The following is a 16,326-nucleotide window of genomic DNA, read 5'->3' as shown; positions in this document are numbered from 1 at the left end:
TTTAAATATGTACTGGAAATGAACTTCAAGATTGAAAATAAATATTTTCAATCTATTTTTTTTTTAAATTTGATATGATATCCATGGATAGAACTAAATGTACACCTGCATTTGCTCCTACAATATATTGCCAGTGCCGGATCGCTCCTTATGTACCGGTACCTCGTCAATGAGCCTTGGACGCTTCACGTAACCCTGTTCGATGACAATGCCGATGCCGATGACAATTCCGTTAACGAAGGTTCCAGACAGTGACGGCACTTGATTATGCTCCTAATTTCTAGTGGTCTCCCCGGCCTAAGCGAACGCGCGCAAGTACAGTGGTTGTATTCGTTAGGGCTTTGCATGTGTAACCCTATCTCTAACGTTACTCCAGTTAAGCTTAAATCGACACGCGACAATCAGCCACTGATCGTCAAAACGTATCTTTATTCTTTCAATCGCTACGGGAGCTGGAAGACGACTTGTCCAAGATGATGCCATCGCGGTAGCATTCCCCACTGAATGAACTCAATCAGTGCTAAGTCGACGATGAATTTGAGAACACGTTCGGATAGATGTCGGCCCATTCCGAACATCACATACCCGTCGATGATTGACTAATGAATCATCAATCGCATTTCCCCTGTTTCGCGTTGTTTTCTCAGTCTGAGTCTTCAGTAGTATATTATACCTCGCGAAAAATGTAGTTACCGAGTGGCATTGACATTGACAATTGAATCATTGAGCCTGTGGTCAGGCCTTCTCCGAGGGGGAAATGCAAAAGGTGCATTTCCGCGGATGCCGCTAAAAAGAACATATCTTAACTTTCCAAGAAAGTGGAAGTGGATCTATCTTATCAAAGGATAAGATCTGTGTCATTGCTTGTCCATCGGATACTTTACCCCTCCTCTCCCTCTTCTTTTCTTCTTCATCACATTTCCCATCCCAGCTGGATTGCAAGGTGATTAGAGAACACAATGTATCACAGAAACAGTCTTCTTGCCGCTGCGGCTCTAATCCCAGCTATTCAGCTCTCCGCCGCTGAAACCATTCTCGGTGCTTATGTCTTCCACCGCCACGGGGACCGCACATCAAAGAGCACCCCGCCAGCCTCGCTCACTGACTTGGGATACCACGAAATCCTGGGTTCGGGCACAAATTATCATGATCGATACATCGCTGCTGGATCGCCTTACCAGATCCTAGGCATTCAGGATGAAACTGTCAAATTGTCCCAATTGGCAGTCAGTTCACCCCTAGACAATGTGCTCCAAAACTCCGCCGCAGGCTGGCTTCAGGGTCTATACCCACCTGTTGGTAGCGCATCAAATCAGACTCTTCGCAATGGGACCGTCGTCGAGGCCCCCTTCAACGGTTACCAGCTCATCCCCGTCACTGTCCAGAGCTCCGGCAGCGGCAGTGAAGATAACCCTTGGCTTCAGAGCTCTTCTTCATGTAACAATGCTCTGACCAGCAGTAACGAATTCTTCTCTTCTGATATTTACTTATCCTATCTCAACTCCACTACGGACTTGTACAAGAGTGTGGCTCCTGTCGTGAATGCCACATTCAGCGACTCTCAGTTGAATTTCAAGAATGCATACGTTATCTGGGATCTGCTTAATGTCGCTTTGATCCACAACTCGACCAGCGACAACCCTGCGCTGAGCAATGTGAGCAACGAGACCATGCACGAGCTTCTCGTTCTTGCAAATATTCACGAATACAACCTTGCCTACAACGCATCTAGTACTGCACGTGCTATTGCCGGTGCCCAGCTCGCCGGTCAGGTGCTGTCGGCTCTCAATAAGACCATCATGACCAACGCCGCGAATCCCCGACTCAATGTTCAATTCGGTTCGTATGGCACATTCCAGTCCTACTTTGGACTTGCAGACTTGCCAACTGTTGATCCCGTGTTTTACGGTATTCCTGATTATGCTTCTAGCATGGTCTGGGAACTTATCACCAATGCAACCGTTGAAAATGGCGTGTTCCCATCTACTTCAGAGATTAGCGTGCGCTTCTTGTTCAACAACGGCACTTCAGCTACTACCACTGACCTAACTCCTTACCCACTCTTTGGCAGCTCAGAGGTTGAAATCCCCTGGAACGACTTTGTTGCCAATACGGAGAAATTCGCCATCATGAACCAGCAGCAGTGGTGCCAAGTTTGTGGAAACACCACTGGAGTCTGTGCAAGTAGCTCAGCTTCTTCGCCTGGCTCTTCTGCTTCTGCGTCTGCCTCAGACAGTGGTTCCGGTATGTCGAATGCGGTTGCCGGTGTGATTGGTGCCATGGTTACACTTGGTGTTATCCTGGGCCTTGAGGTTATTGCCATGCTGCTTGGTGGATTGAGATTGGTAAAGAAGAAGTCGTTGGCTGCTTCGGCTGGTGCTGCTGAGACTGCTTCTACTGAAAAGTAAGGACTGCATGAATGTAATGAGCAATGACTTATGCTTGCTTGCTTGCGCTTCGTCTCGAGTGACGGACTGATGGATGTAATGAGATCAACATCACCTAACTGGCAAAATAAGAGTAGTGATTATAAGTATTCCAATTCATGTTCTTCACTCATTTTGCAGTATTTATCCTTTTATCGATGCGGACTTGCAGTCATATGCTTCGTCGTATAGGAAAATACCATGAACTCTGTTCTATAAAATCCATCACAGTTCCATTGCTACATCCTTATCACCCATCAACTCACATCCATTCCTAATAACTCCCACAAGACCACCTGTCTGTACCATTTCGCTTCCTCCACCGGATAGCCGCCATTCAACCTCTGCCAAACCTTCTAACCAGCTGATACGAGTCTGAGCGGGTACTTCTAACGTCTGTAATTGCTCGCCTAATGCGCTGAGAATATCCGCTAGCGCGAGACCTTTGCTCGTTTTGAGTGTGTTGATTGTGTTGAGGCAGGATATGACGTCGCTTGTGGACAGGAGGGTGGTCATGATTTCGCGGATGTCGGATGGATGAGGGGCAGCAATACAGTTGTAGATGGTTGCGTCGGTGATGAGCTCATGTTCGGGGGATGGTTGGTCCTTGGGTGCGTTACGCATTGGGAGTGGGATGCCTTTTATTCACGTCAGTATTTAGCGTTTTCCAATTTGATAAGGTAGACGTACTGCTCGCATGACAAGCCTGGAGCACGTTCAATGCTCGTCGCATATCGCCTTTGCTCAGTCTGACGAGGCTTTCTGTTGCCTCGGGCTGTATTCGCACATTCTCAGCCTCGATGACTTTGTCCACTAAAGACCGAATATCTGCTTCTTTCAATGGACTGAAGCGAAACCTTGTACATCTGGATAATAATGCTGGCGAGAGCTTATGTGTGTAATTTGCAATGATACAAAACCGAGTGTTGGCAGTGTATTTCTCCATAATTCGTCGAAGGGCCATCTGTGCAGTAGCCGTCATCGCATCGGCCTCGTCAAGGATGATCAATTTGAACGCTCCCAAAGAATTCTCCTTTGCGGCAGGCGCAGCTACAGAGAAGATTTGTTTCGTGCTTGCAAAGGTCTTGATTTGTTCTCGGACAACGTCGATACCTCTGTCGTCGGATGCGTTCAGTTCTAGAACCATTTGGCGCATGTTTTTGATGCCGTAGATTCGTCGTGCGAGGGCTAGGATTGTGGTTGTTTTTCCTGTGCCGGGGGGTCCATAGAGAAGAAGATGGGGTAGTCGCTGGCAATGAGCTAATCAGCTTTGTGTAAGCCTCAATAAATGTTTGTTGAGCATACATGTGAGTCGATAAATCTATTGATCGTGGCTAATATATCCTGATGTCCCTGAACCTCGTCCAGCGAGTTGGGCCGATATTTTTCGACCCTAATTGAAAGTCAATAACGATCATGCTTTTGTGAGAGATTGATTTTGCATACCATGGTAGGTTATCCTCTGCCCCAATAGGTAAATCTGCAACAATCTTCTTTCCCTTGCTGGTAGTATTATCGGAGCTAAATTTCATTGCGCTGCTTTGCGCCGTGGAGCCCATTTCGACATCGTCGTCGTAATCTGACATTTTAAATTTTGTTCCTGTACTTTAATCTCTTGTATCAGGAATCGTTGTGAGAATATGTTGTAATTGAACTGGGGTGATCGATCAGTCTGCTAGACGCGTTGAAAGCGCGTAAAGAGGTTTGTCGCGGAAAGTTATGGAGCTAACCATATCTGGTTAGGGTTTATGGAGCTAGTTGCAGCCTGCAGTTCCAGGCATCAAGCTTAAGGCAGTAACCCGGCCCTCCGCACCCGCCCAAGCAGCTCCGTCATAACAGCAGCCTATCTACAGCAACTCACCTCTTCGATCTCCTCCAACATAGAGGCTGTACTTAAGAGCAAGAGATACAGTACAGTCACTAATTTGATTTGAAGATGCCTGTATGTACCTTGAACGCTTCACAATTGACTGCGCAAACACGTCTTGTACTGATAACTCGATTAGGCATACCATTCTATCTTCCTCGATGAGGCTGACCTCCCACTTATCGGTGCGCAACCCCAGATATCGAGCTCCGAATAATATACGACCTTGAATAGTACACAATTTAAATCGGTTGATCTAATACGACATCTACAGGAAACTTCCCTCTCCTCCCTCTGCGCACTCGCACTCGTGGCCCCGCATATGTTCTCCCCGCGCTTCCTCCCTCAGAGTCCGACCTTGACATTGATCCCAATAGCGAATCATATGACTGCATTGATGAGATTCTGTCTCTGTTCCGCGCCAATGTTCTCTTTCGCAATTTCGAGATCAAGGGTCCCGCAGACCGCATGCTGATTTATGGTATATTGTTTTTGAGTGAATGTTTGGGCAAAGTGAAGGCTAATATGACGGCTCGGGATGCTGAGAAGGTATGCCAGCTTGCATGCAACATATTTCCGTATTAGTAATTGATTAACATGACTAGGCATTGATCAATGTGGCGCTCGAACAATTCGCTATTCCCGGCGATGTCTCATTCCCTCTAAACCAAGCTTTTGAGCGTCCACGCGACCGACAAGACGCAGAGCAACTCAGACAGTGAGCAAATCATGGTCCTCCATCAAATTGTGTAAAGATTCTAATAAACGCAGATACCTCTCCCAAGTCCGACAAGAGCTTGCCATTCGTTTACTTTCTAGATTATACCCTGGTGGTGAAGGTCCTTCCAAGGTCAGTGTTTCCTATCTTTACGATTTAATATGGTATGCTAACTTACTGTCGTATAGTTCTGGCTTAGTTTTGCAAAGAGGAAGTTCATGGGAAAAAGTCTATAGATGTTTGTGCCTGTTGATATTAGTACTAGGTAGCACCAATGTGATTTTATTTGCGTCCAATATACAGTCACTATCACATACTCTGGGTATCATAATGGGTTGTTACTTTTCTCACAGGCTCGTTTCATATGCCGCAAGTCATATCGTGGTGTACAATTGCACGCCGCGGTCTTGGTTCAAAATTAGCGTCTATAAGACTATATCTATGCAGCAACCGGCGTCGATCCATCATCAGGTGTACCATTATCCCCAACATCGAGTTTCCGCTTCTTGCGACTGTTAACCCCACGGGCCTGGACATGCTGCGACTGCGGAATAGCCCGAATACCATGAAAGATGTATCCCTCGGCACCACCTCGTCCAGACATTAACGGATGTGTCCGACCTGGAAGAACCTGCCACTCCCTCACTCGCGATGTCTGAAGCATGGGCGCTAGAACCAATGTTGGGTCAAGAGAGAATTCCGAGGCTAACTGTGACTCGACAGAAGGAAGATCAACATCCATGTTATCAAGGTCAATGCTCCTTCGCTCTTTCTCAAGATCCGCCTTTTTAGAGATGTATGCTGAGCGGCGGGCTGTTGAGTACAGATCCATTAATAATGTGAGTGGTTCAACTGATGGCGAATATACCGCAATTGACGCGCCACCAGAAAGTAAAGGAACCAGATGTCTCAGTATGGAATCCGGATCCATTACACTAGCTACTACGAGACCGTCATATCCACCTGCGCGTATCTCGTCGACAACTCTCCTAACTCGAGCCCACCTTGCATGTTTGCGATGATATGTCCCGCGTTGTCGGGGCTTATAAGTCTTCAGTGTTGCCTCGTCGACTTCCTCCGGCTTTTCCGAGTATATGTTGTCGGCCTCTGGATCAAGCACCTGAAGCCATGTAGCTAGTTTGAGATGCTCAAAAAGGGGGTGCGATACGTTGGGTTCTTCTGTATCATAGCCGAAGTACTTTAGGAGACTGAGGTTGGGCTGTGAGTGAGGGTGAATAACAGTAATAGAATTTTGCTTGGCGGTCATGGGTTGCCTTTTGGCATGTGGTCGAGTCTGCGGTCTTGCTTTCTGCTCTCCGGTGTGTCGATGCTCATTCGCAGGATCTGATTGTGTAGGAACTTCGCTCGTCTCTTCTTCTTTAAGTACTAGGCCATCGTCGACTTCCTCATCCTCTTCATCCTCTCCCGGAGGATGAAGTATTCCCATTCTTTCAGCCATTGCAGCAACAACAAGACCTCCAGTATCGTCTATAACAAGATATCTCCCGTTTGGCTCCACATTTTCCAAATTCCCACTATGGTGGACATTCCCCCAGCATCCCAACAACCCTATCAACTCATGACGCAGCTCCATGATCCTGTGTGCTTCTTTTTGCTCGAGCATATACTCCGTCAGGATATTCACGTCCAATGGCACTATCGTAAATCTTTTCAGATATTTTTTCTCTTTCCGTAGCTTATACTTCGCCAGAGAAAATGCCGTTTTCTTGTCAATAGTCGAATGAGATTCCAATAATTTATCAATAATTTCTTTCCCGGCACCTGTAGTATTCCGTTTCAAGTCTTCAATTTCTTCCCAAGTCAGAGTCTGCGCAGATCCATCATCGTTGATATCGCGATTTGAGCGTATGGGTTGTTGTCCCGCACTTCCTGACTCCGGCGGCTCTTCTATCAAACCATCCACTTCTGCAGAACCTTCACTGATGAGAGCCTCCGCATGGAGCTCAGCAGCTGGGACGACGCGCAGACTGTAGCCATCTTCTTCTGGTGTGGGTAAAAGCTCGTAAGTCTGATGGAACGGTCGACCGATGATATGATTTGTATAGAAGCTGCCATATTTACCAAGCAAAATTGTTCTGCATTTTCCACAGATCTCAGCTATGAGGCAGTAAAAGGTTCAAATTTTTCGAGACTCACGTATTTGGAGCTGCTTTCACCAGCTTGTACATGCCGGAAGACATCCGTACAGCCACATATTGGTGCGGCTGCACAACCGAATCCATGATTAAAGCTAATCGCCCTTGGAATTCCTGGATGATAGGAAATAAGTACGATATGGTCTCGGTTGGGAATCCTCAGTGTACGCCTCGAAAAAAGTTGCTTGCGGCGGAATCGCAACTTCTGATTGGAAGAGCGGCTGCCCGCCTCGGGAGCATGAGTAATTCCGTCCCGGATAAGGATTACAGTACGTTACCATACTGCGAGCTTATCTCCCCAGCCATTTGTGTAGTTCTGCTGTAAATAGTGTGTAATGATTGGTAACACGATTGCCTAGGCTTTGCGTGGAGCGGGTTCTCCCCGCGTTATGACATCTTCGTTGACAACAACTGCTAACTTAGCTAGTTACCTCTTGCATACCTCGTCTGCCTTGGAGTGTGCCTTCAAGAAACATGGCAGCCTGTCGTCAACCCAACTATTGAGGAATCGATGAACACTCTATGCATGGAATACGTTTAAGTCACTGCTGTGCTCGGAAGTTACCTTTGTATAGTCCCAGTCAGTCTCTTGCTCACATTCCAATTACGACACTTTGTCCTGCATACAACGACACAGACATTCGGACCTCCGACCACTCGACAACCTTCACACACCTGAATTATCGCACAGACTCGTCCCAAAGATAGATCCCTGTCCTCAGTCTTCACAGATAAGCTATCTATGCCGTTAATATACTTCACCTACGGACCGAAATCTAGCTACAGTGACTGTTGACCGTTGACAACCAAAACGACTACATATCGTGCTCATGGTGCTCCGAAAGAATCCACCGCCTGGAATTAACGTTCTTTCACGAGTCAGAAACGGTTCCGATCCTCGATCTCCTGTCTCGCGGAGCTCTACCTCACCTCGGTCGGCAACTCAGCAGCAACCCTCTCGGAAGGACAGCTGGGAGCTTGATACAGATTTCATATATTCACCGGACTTACGAACCTCGCCAGCGTTTGACCTCATGCCTCTGGAGGAAGCGCAAAAGTCCCCGGTAGCGGGTCATAGCCCATGGGAAGATGAGCTGGTAGAACGACCGGTGGGAATGATCCCATTCACCGGAACTTCACAAGGAGCAACCGAGCAACTGACAGGAAGTCCTAATAAGGCAGCTTATCAGCACACAGGCTCTAGTGCACAATCTGCTGATGATGGTTACCGGAGACAGCCGTCGACTGAGGAGTCGCTATCGGGGACGTCACCACAGCGCTTCCGCTCAAATAACCCTTTTGTACGCACTCAAAATTCAAGCCCAAATCCTTGGGAAGCCAGTAGCCAACAGGCTCGTTCACAGTCTCGCTTAGAACAAGGTTCATCAATATCGAGTTTACATCCGGGCTTGTCTGAGAGAAACAGTCAGAGTAAGTGTTTCGTGTAACTCTTCTTGTCTAGTTCAAAAATGTTTACTTTTCGAAGCCTCGGGGATTATTCCCATGACAGCACGCTTATCTATATTCGACCAACCAGAGGATCCCTGGGGTCAACCTAGCCATCAGCCAGACGCAGGACCAAACCTGCATAGTACCGGTTCGGTTACACATGTGTCGCCTGATAACGGAAAAATACACTCCACGGAAAGCGACACCAACAACTTCTATCCTTTAAATCAGGCTGACGAATGGGACACGAAGAATCACTGGCAGGAACTCGCGTTACGGAACCCAGAGCCTGCAAGCGTGTCCAATGCGACATCACAAAACATCCCGCGACCTTCGTCACCACAACTCATTGATCTTGAAGATACCCCCACAAACATGGAAGCCAATCCATGGTCCAGTGAAAAACGACCAGAGCCCCCTCAAAAGGTTCAAGCCGAAGACCAGCCGTCAATTTCGGAACCACCGTCTACATCGAATCCCTTGCCTCCAATGTCTGAAGCCGAGCTGAAGAGTTTTCAGGAGAAACAAGCAGAGACATACGCGATCCGTCATATAAATTGGACCGATCATACTGGGCGATTGCGCGAATCCCCCGTACTTGTCCAAAGCCAAAACGGGCCGTGTCCTCTTCTTGCTCTTGTCAATGGACTCGTTATGCGCTCAGATAGAAACCCACAACCGCCGATTGTCAGAGCATTAAAAACGAGGGAGCACATTTCGCTCGGCTTGCTTATCCAGGCTCTATTCGACGAGTTAGTTACATATTCAAACGAGGAGCTTCCTGACATTGAAGCTCTCAGTCGGTTTCTCACCATGCTCCATACTGGAATGAATGTCAATCCACGACTTACACTTGATTCTCCAACAGCTCTGGGGTCATTTGCCTGGACCAAAGATATCGAGTTCTATGACTCATTCAAGGTACCCTTGGTTCATGGATGGATTGCTGCACCGACAAGCGGGGTTCACGATTGCATGGCCCGAGTTGCTCAGTATTATGAGGATATCCAACTACTACAGTTCCGCAAGGAAGAATTAGAGGATCGCGTCATTCGTAACGGATTAACACTAACCCCTGAAGAAGAACGTCTGATGAGCGACATTCAGACTATCCATCAATTCGTGAATATTGAAAATACAACACAGTTGACTCAATTCGGACTCGAGCATTTGGGTAAAACGCTTCCTCCAGGATCAGTATCAATACTCTTTCGCAATGACCACTTTTCAACTCTCTACAAACACCCACAATCAAGACAACTTTTTACATTGATTACCGATGCTGGTTATGCTGATCATGCAGAAGTTGTCTGGGAATCGCTTGTAGATATCACCGGTACGAACACTGAATTTTACGCTGGCGATTTCAGGCCCGTTGGACATGGTCCCTCCGATCCTACTGTTCCGCAACGGACGTCAAGCCGTAACAATGCTACCACATCTGCCTCGACACCATCACAAAGCACTACCGAACAAGAAGATGCAGACTATGCCTACGCTCTTTCACTTCAGTTCCAAGAAGAGGAGCAACAGCAGCAACAACGCCAGCGACAGCCACACCATCGATCTTCTTCAGCCAGAGTGCCCAATACTGCCGCTAGTTCCATGGGCCGTAATACAGTACCAGTGCACCGATATTCTCAATCTACCGCATCGGGATCAACAAGCCATCTCCAAAATCCATCGCTATCCTCCTCTTCACTCCCATCCCGTCGTCTAAATAACGAGAACAATAACGTACACAACATACCTCAAGATGCACCCACCGCTGGCGATCATAACGATGACATAGCGGATGATGCCCCACCACCTTCATATGAGCAAGTAGCTCGTAATAAGGCAGTTGAAATGCTGAATAGGCAGCAGCAACGAGGACTGGCATTAAACACAGATTATGGACCGCGCCAAGGTCAACAATACCCCGGTACACCAACAACTGGCCGAAGACAACCATTGCAAACTGTACCCGATCGAAGGGGACAGGCACCTAGAGATAAAGATTGCGTTGTTATGTAGGATTTGATCGAGATAGTATACTCTTATCATGTATGACTCTTATGACTTCGATTACATTTTTTTATGCGCTTGGTTAGTTAGGAGTTTTGGTTTCATAACCTCATAGCGTCATTTGCAAGACTTATGGGTCTTGGATCATTGCATGGTGTACGGAAAATGAGAGGTAACGGTAGACCACCTACAATATTTACCTAGGTAGGTCCCAAACGAAAATGTATTTAATATACGACATTACAGCCAATTCGATTTACGAATTCCATGAAATTCATGCAATTATTTACCTTGAACCTAGCTTAGGCATCGCATATACATGGGACGTGTTTCCCCATTGATTAAATAGCCAGGGGAGCAAGGATCCAAAAACACAAGAAAGAGAAAGAAAAAAGATAAGTGAGTACTCCGTATATCATCAAGTCAAGTCTGACCTTCTCGTGTATAAAGAAAAAGAAATAAGAACCCGTGGCGCCAAATCTCGTTTTAGGTAAGTCCCGTGTTTCGTTTCGTTTATGATGGATGGTGGTGAAAAAAAAGAAAATTTTCCTCCCATAACCAAGATAATGATCAAAAGAAGAGGATGCAATATCATTCAGCAGATTCATTACTCGGTGTGATTATGTTCATGGTCTATACGTTCGCCGTTTGAGTTCACACCTTTCTCCGTCTTTTTGGGCTCTGGACGACTACATCAGCCGTTTTGCCTGCGCTGAGAGCTTGGTAATTCTCATCTACCGTATTCGTGGGACTTGTTGATTCGCTGTCAGTGAGAGACTCAATGATGCGTCCCATCTCCGGAGAAGTAGTGTTCTGCATCTTATCACCACCCGCAGCACCAGTCGTGTTGCGATTGCTGAGATCGTCATTATTGAGGCCAGGTTTAATGAAGTCTTCGTAATTATCAAAGTAGCCTGCCGATGCGCCAGGGGCTTGAGCGTTGTCACCGAATAGATCCGTATCTACCGGTTCATTGGCAAGATTGTCAAAATTGAAGAGATCATCATTGGCAGTTCGGTCGTCAGCAGTGGCTCTGTAAGCTTGAGAAGGTACTCCGGTCGTGGCATTTGTCGATGTGTCATTCGTATCCAAGTTCCCCTTGTTGTCTAAATCATTGTAGTCCGTAAAATAATCTTGGCTGTTGAAAATCTGATCGAGGTCGAGACTTGGAGGAGGTACATTGCCATCCTGAAGCCCTGGAATTTGACCTGTTGGACTCAATGGCTGTAGCAGATTGGTTAGGTTCTGTACAGAACGGTCCTGTTCTGCTTGCATCTTCATCAAATTGTCAATTTCATCACGAGTATTTGCAAGTTGGGCTGAATAGTTGTCTGGCATTGGAGGCGGAGTAGGGGTAATGAGGGCATTGTTGGAAGAAGCGACACTAGGATCACTAACGGTTGTGTCACGCGCAATCTGCCGCAACATGTCTGCCCGCTGCTTCGGAGTAAGTGCCGAGTTGCCACCGGACGTCTCCAAAGAATTGACAATATTAGGAAAGTCGGCGAAAGTTGTTTGTACTCCATTAGCAGCGTTGGAGAGTTGGATCATGGACATGATATCACGCTGTGACTTGCCGTCTTGTGTGGATTGTGTGGGAACAGTAGCTTGCGGAGCAGTGACATCGTGCACTTCTTCAATAGTGTGTGATGGTGTAGTACTTTGCCGGGAATATTTGCGATTCAAAAGAGGATCGTAATTGCTGCCAGCTGGAGACAAAGTGGTCGCACGATCATGAATCACTGGATTGACCTGCGGAGGGGCTTTCAGAAGTAACGGCTGTTTCTTGAATCTAGGCGTTCCTGAACCAAGATCGTTGCCTAAACTACTCAAGGTGAAATCGTCACCCATATCAACAACATTGCCTTGATCTTGAGAAATGATACCAGAAAATGAATTGGCCAGATTCTGCGGGCCGTCGTGTCCCTGAAGGCTGCGATTGTACACCGTAGCAAGGAAGGTCAAGATTGCGTTGATCGAGTTTTCATGACGGCTATGTTGCTCTTGGAAGTTGGCAGCTTGAGCATATAATTGTTCATGTTCACGGCGTAGTTTAGATATCGTACTGGAAATGATCTGCTGCTGCTGGCGAATAGTTTGAAGCTCACGATAGACTCCAGCCAATTGGTCCTTTGGCATGACTTCCTGTCCATTGGTTATCGCAAGTTGACCGCCATTCCGGGGGCGCTCGTCGCGGCCAACGTCGTCGACGTAGTCGTCGACATCATGCTCTTCGCCGTCTTCTGTCTTGATTTTAGCACCCTTACCACCTTTGCTACCTTGACCAGGAGCATTCTTTGGCTTCTGAATTAGCCAAAGAAGATCCGGATGACCGCGCTTGAAGTATGGATTAGCGTATTCACTTGGGCTCTTGTTTTTCCTTTCGCTCGCTCGCATCGAGTTGTCGGACAATCCGACCTTTTTATGGAAACCGTACATGTTTAGTTGTCGTACAAACGAGGCGTATTTATTGTGTTTGAACAGTTCTGGGATCAGCCTCCGGGCGAACTCGTCTTCATCCAGCACGATAAATGAATTTCCGTCCTCCGACCACCGGATAAAATCAGCATATTGTGGCTCATCGAGAAAACTACATGGAACGGCCGTTAGTAAAGTTACCCGATAACGAAGAGATTCACATGGCAATTAATATAACATGCCTTCTAAGCTTTTGAACAAAAGGCGGAATTTGTTTTCGTTTCGCCTGAGCTTCTCTTTTTGCGACCAACGCTCGCTGTTCGAGTTCTGCGATGCTCTCTCCCCAGCCATCACCACCGGAATCTGGTACAGATGAAACAGAAGATTGCTCGAAAGAGCGATTCCGATTTATTAGCTGATTCATTGGTCTTCTAGCGAGCTGGTTAGGCGTTTGGTCCGACGGTACCGGTACTGGACCGTCCTGGTTGGCAGCGGCATATGACATGGTTGTGTATGGGGTGGTATCAATAGGAAAAGCCTGTGCCATAGTAGTACCAGCATGAGGATCCTGGCCCCATTGTAGAAACTGGTCGTCCGAGAGTTGATTAGTGGTGTCTGTGTAATTGGTGATTGACCCAATTGGCGCATGCACGACAGGTGATGTACCTGGAGCAGGGCGTTTGCGAGAGGGGACTCCCTGGGAAGTCATTTCCGATAAATTTTCAAGATTGACTTGTCGTCAATCTAGCGAACCGCTTGGTATCGAAATATAGAAGAGGACCCAAGGTCGCTCTCGGTGGGCTGGCGTTCTTCACTATCGGTATCCTATAGCGTGAGGGCAAGGCTAGAGGCAATGATCAAGAAGTCGCTATCATCTCGATATATAATGGATAGCGGCGCCGAAGAGTGTAAGCAGTTAATCGCAGTTTGATACCGACAATCTGAATGCGCGTTGATATGGATGGTGATAGTATTGCGGGTGGGGGCGCTGAAAGTTGGAACTTGCCGCAACAGCTGGGCGATAATCGAATAGAATGGGATGTCCGTTACAAAAAGAGCAAGGATCAACTTCACAATAGTCGCGCGAAACATTCAATAGGACACGAAATACGCAGAGAGCGGCAGTATTGTTCGTAGTCAATTGAGAGGATGAATCTCGAAGTCTAGTGATGGACGGAATACCGAGGCGGGCAAACTAGTGTTTTTTAGGTGGTTGAGGTAGTCAATGGTTGCGGAGAGCGTATCATGTATGTCAAATCGAAGCGTGCGATGGGCGAGAATTGTTCTGATAGCTGAATCGACAACCAAGAGCGAGGGCAAAGCCCGTGTTGTCTGATGGTAAGTTGTCAGAAGTTATTGAGTTTTCGTTCCTCTGGACAGTCTGACTTCATCCCGCCGCGAGCTTGTTTAAACTTGGAAGTCACGCTGCGCCTGGACCGTTACATGATCAGTGCTGGCACGTGATCCATTATGCTGTTTTGAGACTAGTTCCTGTGGTCAATATAAATTAAAATATTTTTTCGACGTCAACGATTCATCGGCCAGATGGAACAACTGTCAGTCATCTATCATTCTTCCCTCGTTCTCCTGCATATTTAAGCTGGCACAAACTTTCCAAGGGAGTACTCCCTGGAGTCATCTGTGTGCGTATCAAAGTCTCCAATGTATACCAGATGCTGTGCGAATAATGGGTTTCGTCGGCTCCGGGGAGGGTTATGGCTATAAGTGGATTCCATGGGATTCCAGAGGTTGGCCAGATCATAGTTGGTTTTCCAGTCCTGCACCTCCACCTTCAGATACTAGGTGCATAGTACTCCAACTTGCGCGCCCAATCTTCTAGAGAATACATGGTAAACTTGAGCTCTCCTCATTGTATAGTAGAATTCAAAATACTGATAAGGGGTTGATCCATATCCATCCTTGATAATTCCATATTAGTATCATTCTTGATACTTAGAGGAGCACAGGGGAAAGAAAGAGAAGCCCTACGGTTTATTCAATTGGGCAGATGACCAGACTGATCCTTCCCCAATAACTTCTTGCAAGGGCCACCTCTGGACATAACAATATAACATCAGACCTCCCATCATCATGGGGCGTAGGAGTGCATGACATTTGATTTTCCCGCTGAAATCAAAGTTTCTCACCGCTATTCTCCTCTCATTTAGACTATCTTGGTCTATCACGAAGAAATCTTGCCGCGCTATGTTGGAAAATATGACCGTCCTGAACGTGTCATAGAGACTACGTGGAAATCAGCAGGGTGCAGGTAATAGTTACTCAACAGGTTCAACCATTGCTGCAGGTATATGAAGAGAGTCCCAATCATGATAGCTCATCGGATGGGACATCGTATTATTTTGATGAACATAGAGAAGGATGAGTATCTTAAGAAGACGGTTGTAGTTCTCCGTATGTCATTCTCTGTCGGCTGGAGCCAAACAAATGAAACGCTTCTGATGATCAAGATATTTTGGAAGAAGATTCGGAGAGTAGTCCAGTGGTGAGCTTTGCGAGGGAGCGCGGCTTTGATAAGACTGGTTCTGATCAGCTCAGGAATCCTCATGAATGCTGGATGTACAAATATCCGTTGGGTTTACATCTCGGAAAGTTTGATCAGCGGAGGCCCATCTTTCAATGAGTGCTCGCCGTTGCTGCATGTTCTCGATCGGATCGGTCTTCGGAATTCATGCCTCCTATTGTAACGAAGTGAATATGTCGAAGATCCTCAGAAGCTGACATTGAGGCACATATCTGTACAAACTGGTACCAGTCTTTGGATCCCTCCCTCAGATCATCCTCGGACAGATCCTCATCTGTGTGAATACGAACTACCGAAGAAACGCCCCCGGGCCATATTTTCTCAGTCGGGAGTATTGGCTGTAGTATGAGTTTAGAGCTCAGACTGGTTTGTATGCCAAACTTATTTTAGGGGAGATCTCACAACGCACTTTGCCGCTAAAACTGTCAACAATCACGGCCAATCGGGATATTCTACCTCAGTAAGCCTTCGAGTCGTTCGCGAAATGAGTTCTTCAACTTGTTGTCACTTGCCAGTGAGGGGCTTCGTTGTGAAGAGTGTGTACTATGGTCATACAGAAAATAATGTTAGTAAGGCGGGTCGAAGAATGACGTGGAAATAATTGGAATCCACGAATTGCTTATAAACACGCACTAGTTCTACATCATCCTCACTTGCTTCTCTGTACTTTATTGAGAGAGATAGTGGAGATACGAGATTCCAAGCGTGTATTTAACCTAGTTTCAATGATCTATACTGTTCTG

At 46.8% G+C, this 16,326-nt stretch overlaps 6 protein-coding genes across 6 annotated transcripts, besides 2 other annotated features; 3 read left to right on the top strand and 3 right to left on the bottom strand.

Moving 5' to 3' along the window:
- Window positions 1-34: 34 nt before the first annotated feature.
- Window positions 35-71: a sequence feature (AT_rich).
- Window positions 72-959: 888 nt separating this feature from the next.
- On the top strand, window positions 960-2,631 carry TSTA_079260 (uncharacterized protein; the record flags this gene model as incomplete). Its single annotated transcript, XM_002341916.1, has 2 exons — window positions 960-2,404; window positions 2,568-2,631. The coding sequence occupies 2 exons, from the start codon at window positions 960-962 to the stop codon at window positions 2,629-2,631; spliced, it is 1,509 nt and encodes a 502-aa protein (XP_002341957.1).
- Window positions 2,617-4,091, bottom strand: TSTA_079250 (DNA replication factor C subunit Rfc3, putative). The gene is made up of 4 exons (XM_002341915.1): window positions 3,873-4,091; window positions 3,732-3,819; window positions 3,117-3,675; window positions 2,617-3,064 (listed from the first exon to the last, which is right to left on the bottom strand). The coding sequence occupies exons 1-4, from the start codon at window positions 4,010-4,012 to the stop codon at window positions 2,652-2,654; spliced, it is 1,200 nt and encodes a 399-aa protein (XP_002341956.1). The 5' UTR covers window positions 4,013-4,091; the 3' UTR covers window positions 2,617-2,651.
- A 169-nt stretch (window positions 4,092-4,260) lies between these two features.
- Window positions 4,261-5,305, top strand: TSTA_079240 (ARP2/3 complex subunit Arc18, putative). Its single transcript, XM_002341914.1, has 6 exons — window positions 4,261-4,368; window positions 4,433-4,478; window positions 4,568-4,842; window positions 4,899-5,011; window positions 5,065-5,143; window positions 5,200-5,305. Exons 1-6 carry the CDS (start codon window positions 4,363-4,365, stop codon window positions 5,245-5,247), a joined length of 567 nt encoding a protein of 188 aa, XP_002341955.1. The 5' UTR covers window positions 4,261-4,362; the 3' UTR covers window positions 5,248-5,305.
- A 145-nt stretch (window positions 5,306-5,450) lies between these two features.
- Window positions 5,451-7,340, bottom strand: TSTA_079230 (eukaryotic translation initiation factor 3, gamma subunit, putative; the record flags this gene model as incomplete). The annotated part of the gene is made up of 2 exons (XM_002341913.1): window positions 7,169-7,340; window positions 5,451-7,107 (listed from the first exon to the last, which is right to left on the bottom strand). Exons 1-2 carry the CDS (start codon window positions 7,252-7,254, stop codon window positions 5,451-5,453), a joined length of 1,743 nt encoding a protein of 580 aa, XP_002341954.1. The 5' UTR covers window positions 7,255-7,340.
- A 657-nt stretch (window positions 7,341-7,997) lies between these two features.
- On the top strand, window positions 7,998-10,878 carry TSTA_079220 (DUF455 domain protein; the record flags this gene model as incomplete). Its single annotated transcript, XM_002341912.1, has 2 exons — window positions 7,998-8,598; window positions 8,654-10,878. 2 exons carry the CDS (start codon window positions 7,998-8,000, stop codon window positions 10,630-10,632), a joined length of 2,580 nt encoding a protein of 859 aa, XP_002341953.1. The 3' UTR covers window positions 10,633-10,878.
- A 2-nt stretch (window positions 10,879-10,880) lies between these two features.
- On the bottom strand, window positions 10,881-13,880 carry TSTA_079210 (heat shock transcription factor Hsf1, putative). The gene is made up of 2 exons (XM_002341911.1): window positions 13,284-13,880; window positions 10,881-13,213 (listed from the first exon to the last, which is right to left on the bottom strand). The coding sequence occupies exons 1-2, from the start codon at window positions 13,748-13,750 to the stop codon at window positions 11,278-11,280; spliced, it is 2,403 nt and encodes an 800-aa protein (XP_002341952.1). The 5' UTR covers window positions 13,751-13,880; the 3' UTR covers window positions 10,881-11,277.
- A 660-nt stretch (window positions 13,881-14,540) lies between these two features.
- Window positions 14,541-14,562: a sequence feature (AT_rich).
- Between the last annotated feature and the right edge of the window lie 1,764 nt (window positions 14,563-16,326).

The sequence above is a fragment of the Talaromyces stipitatus genome, genomic scaffold (genome assembly GCF_000003125.1).
Source record: "Talaromyces stipitatus ATCC 10500 scf_1105507295523 genomic scaffold, whole genome shotgun sequence".
Lineage (NCBI taxonomy): Eukaryota > Fungi > Ascomycota > Eurotiomycetes > Eurotiales > Trichocomaceae > Talaromyces > Talaromyces stipitatus.
This window is presented reverse-complemented; position numbering and strand designations above follow the sequence as displayed.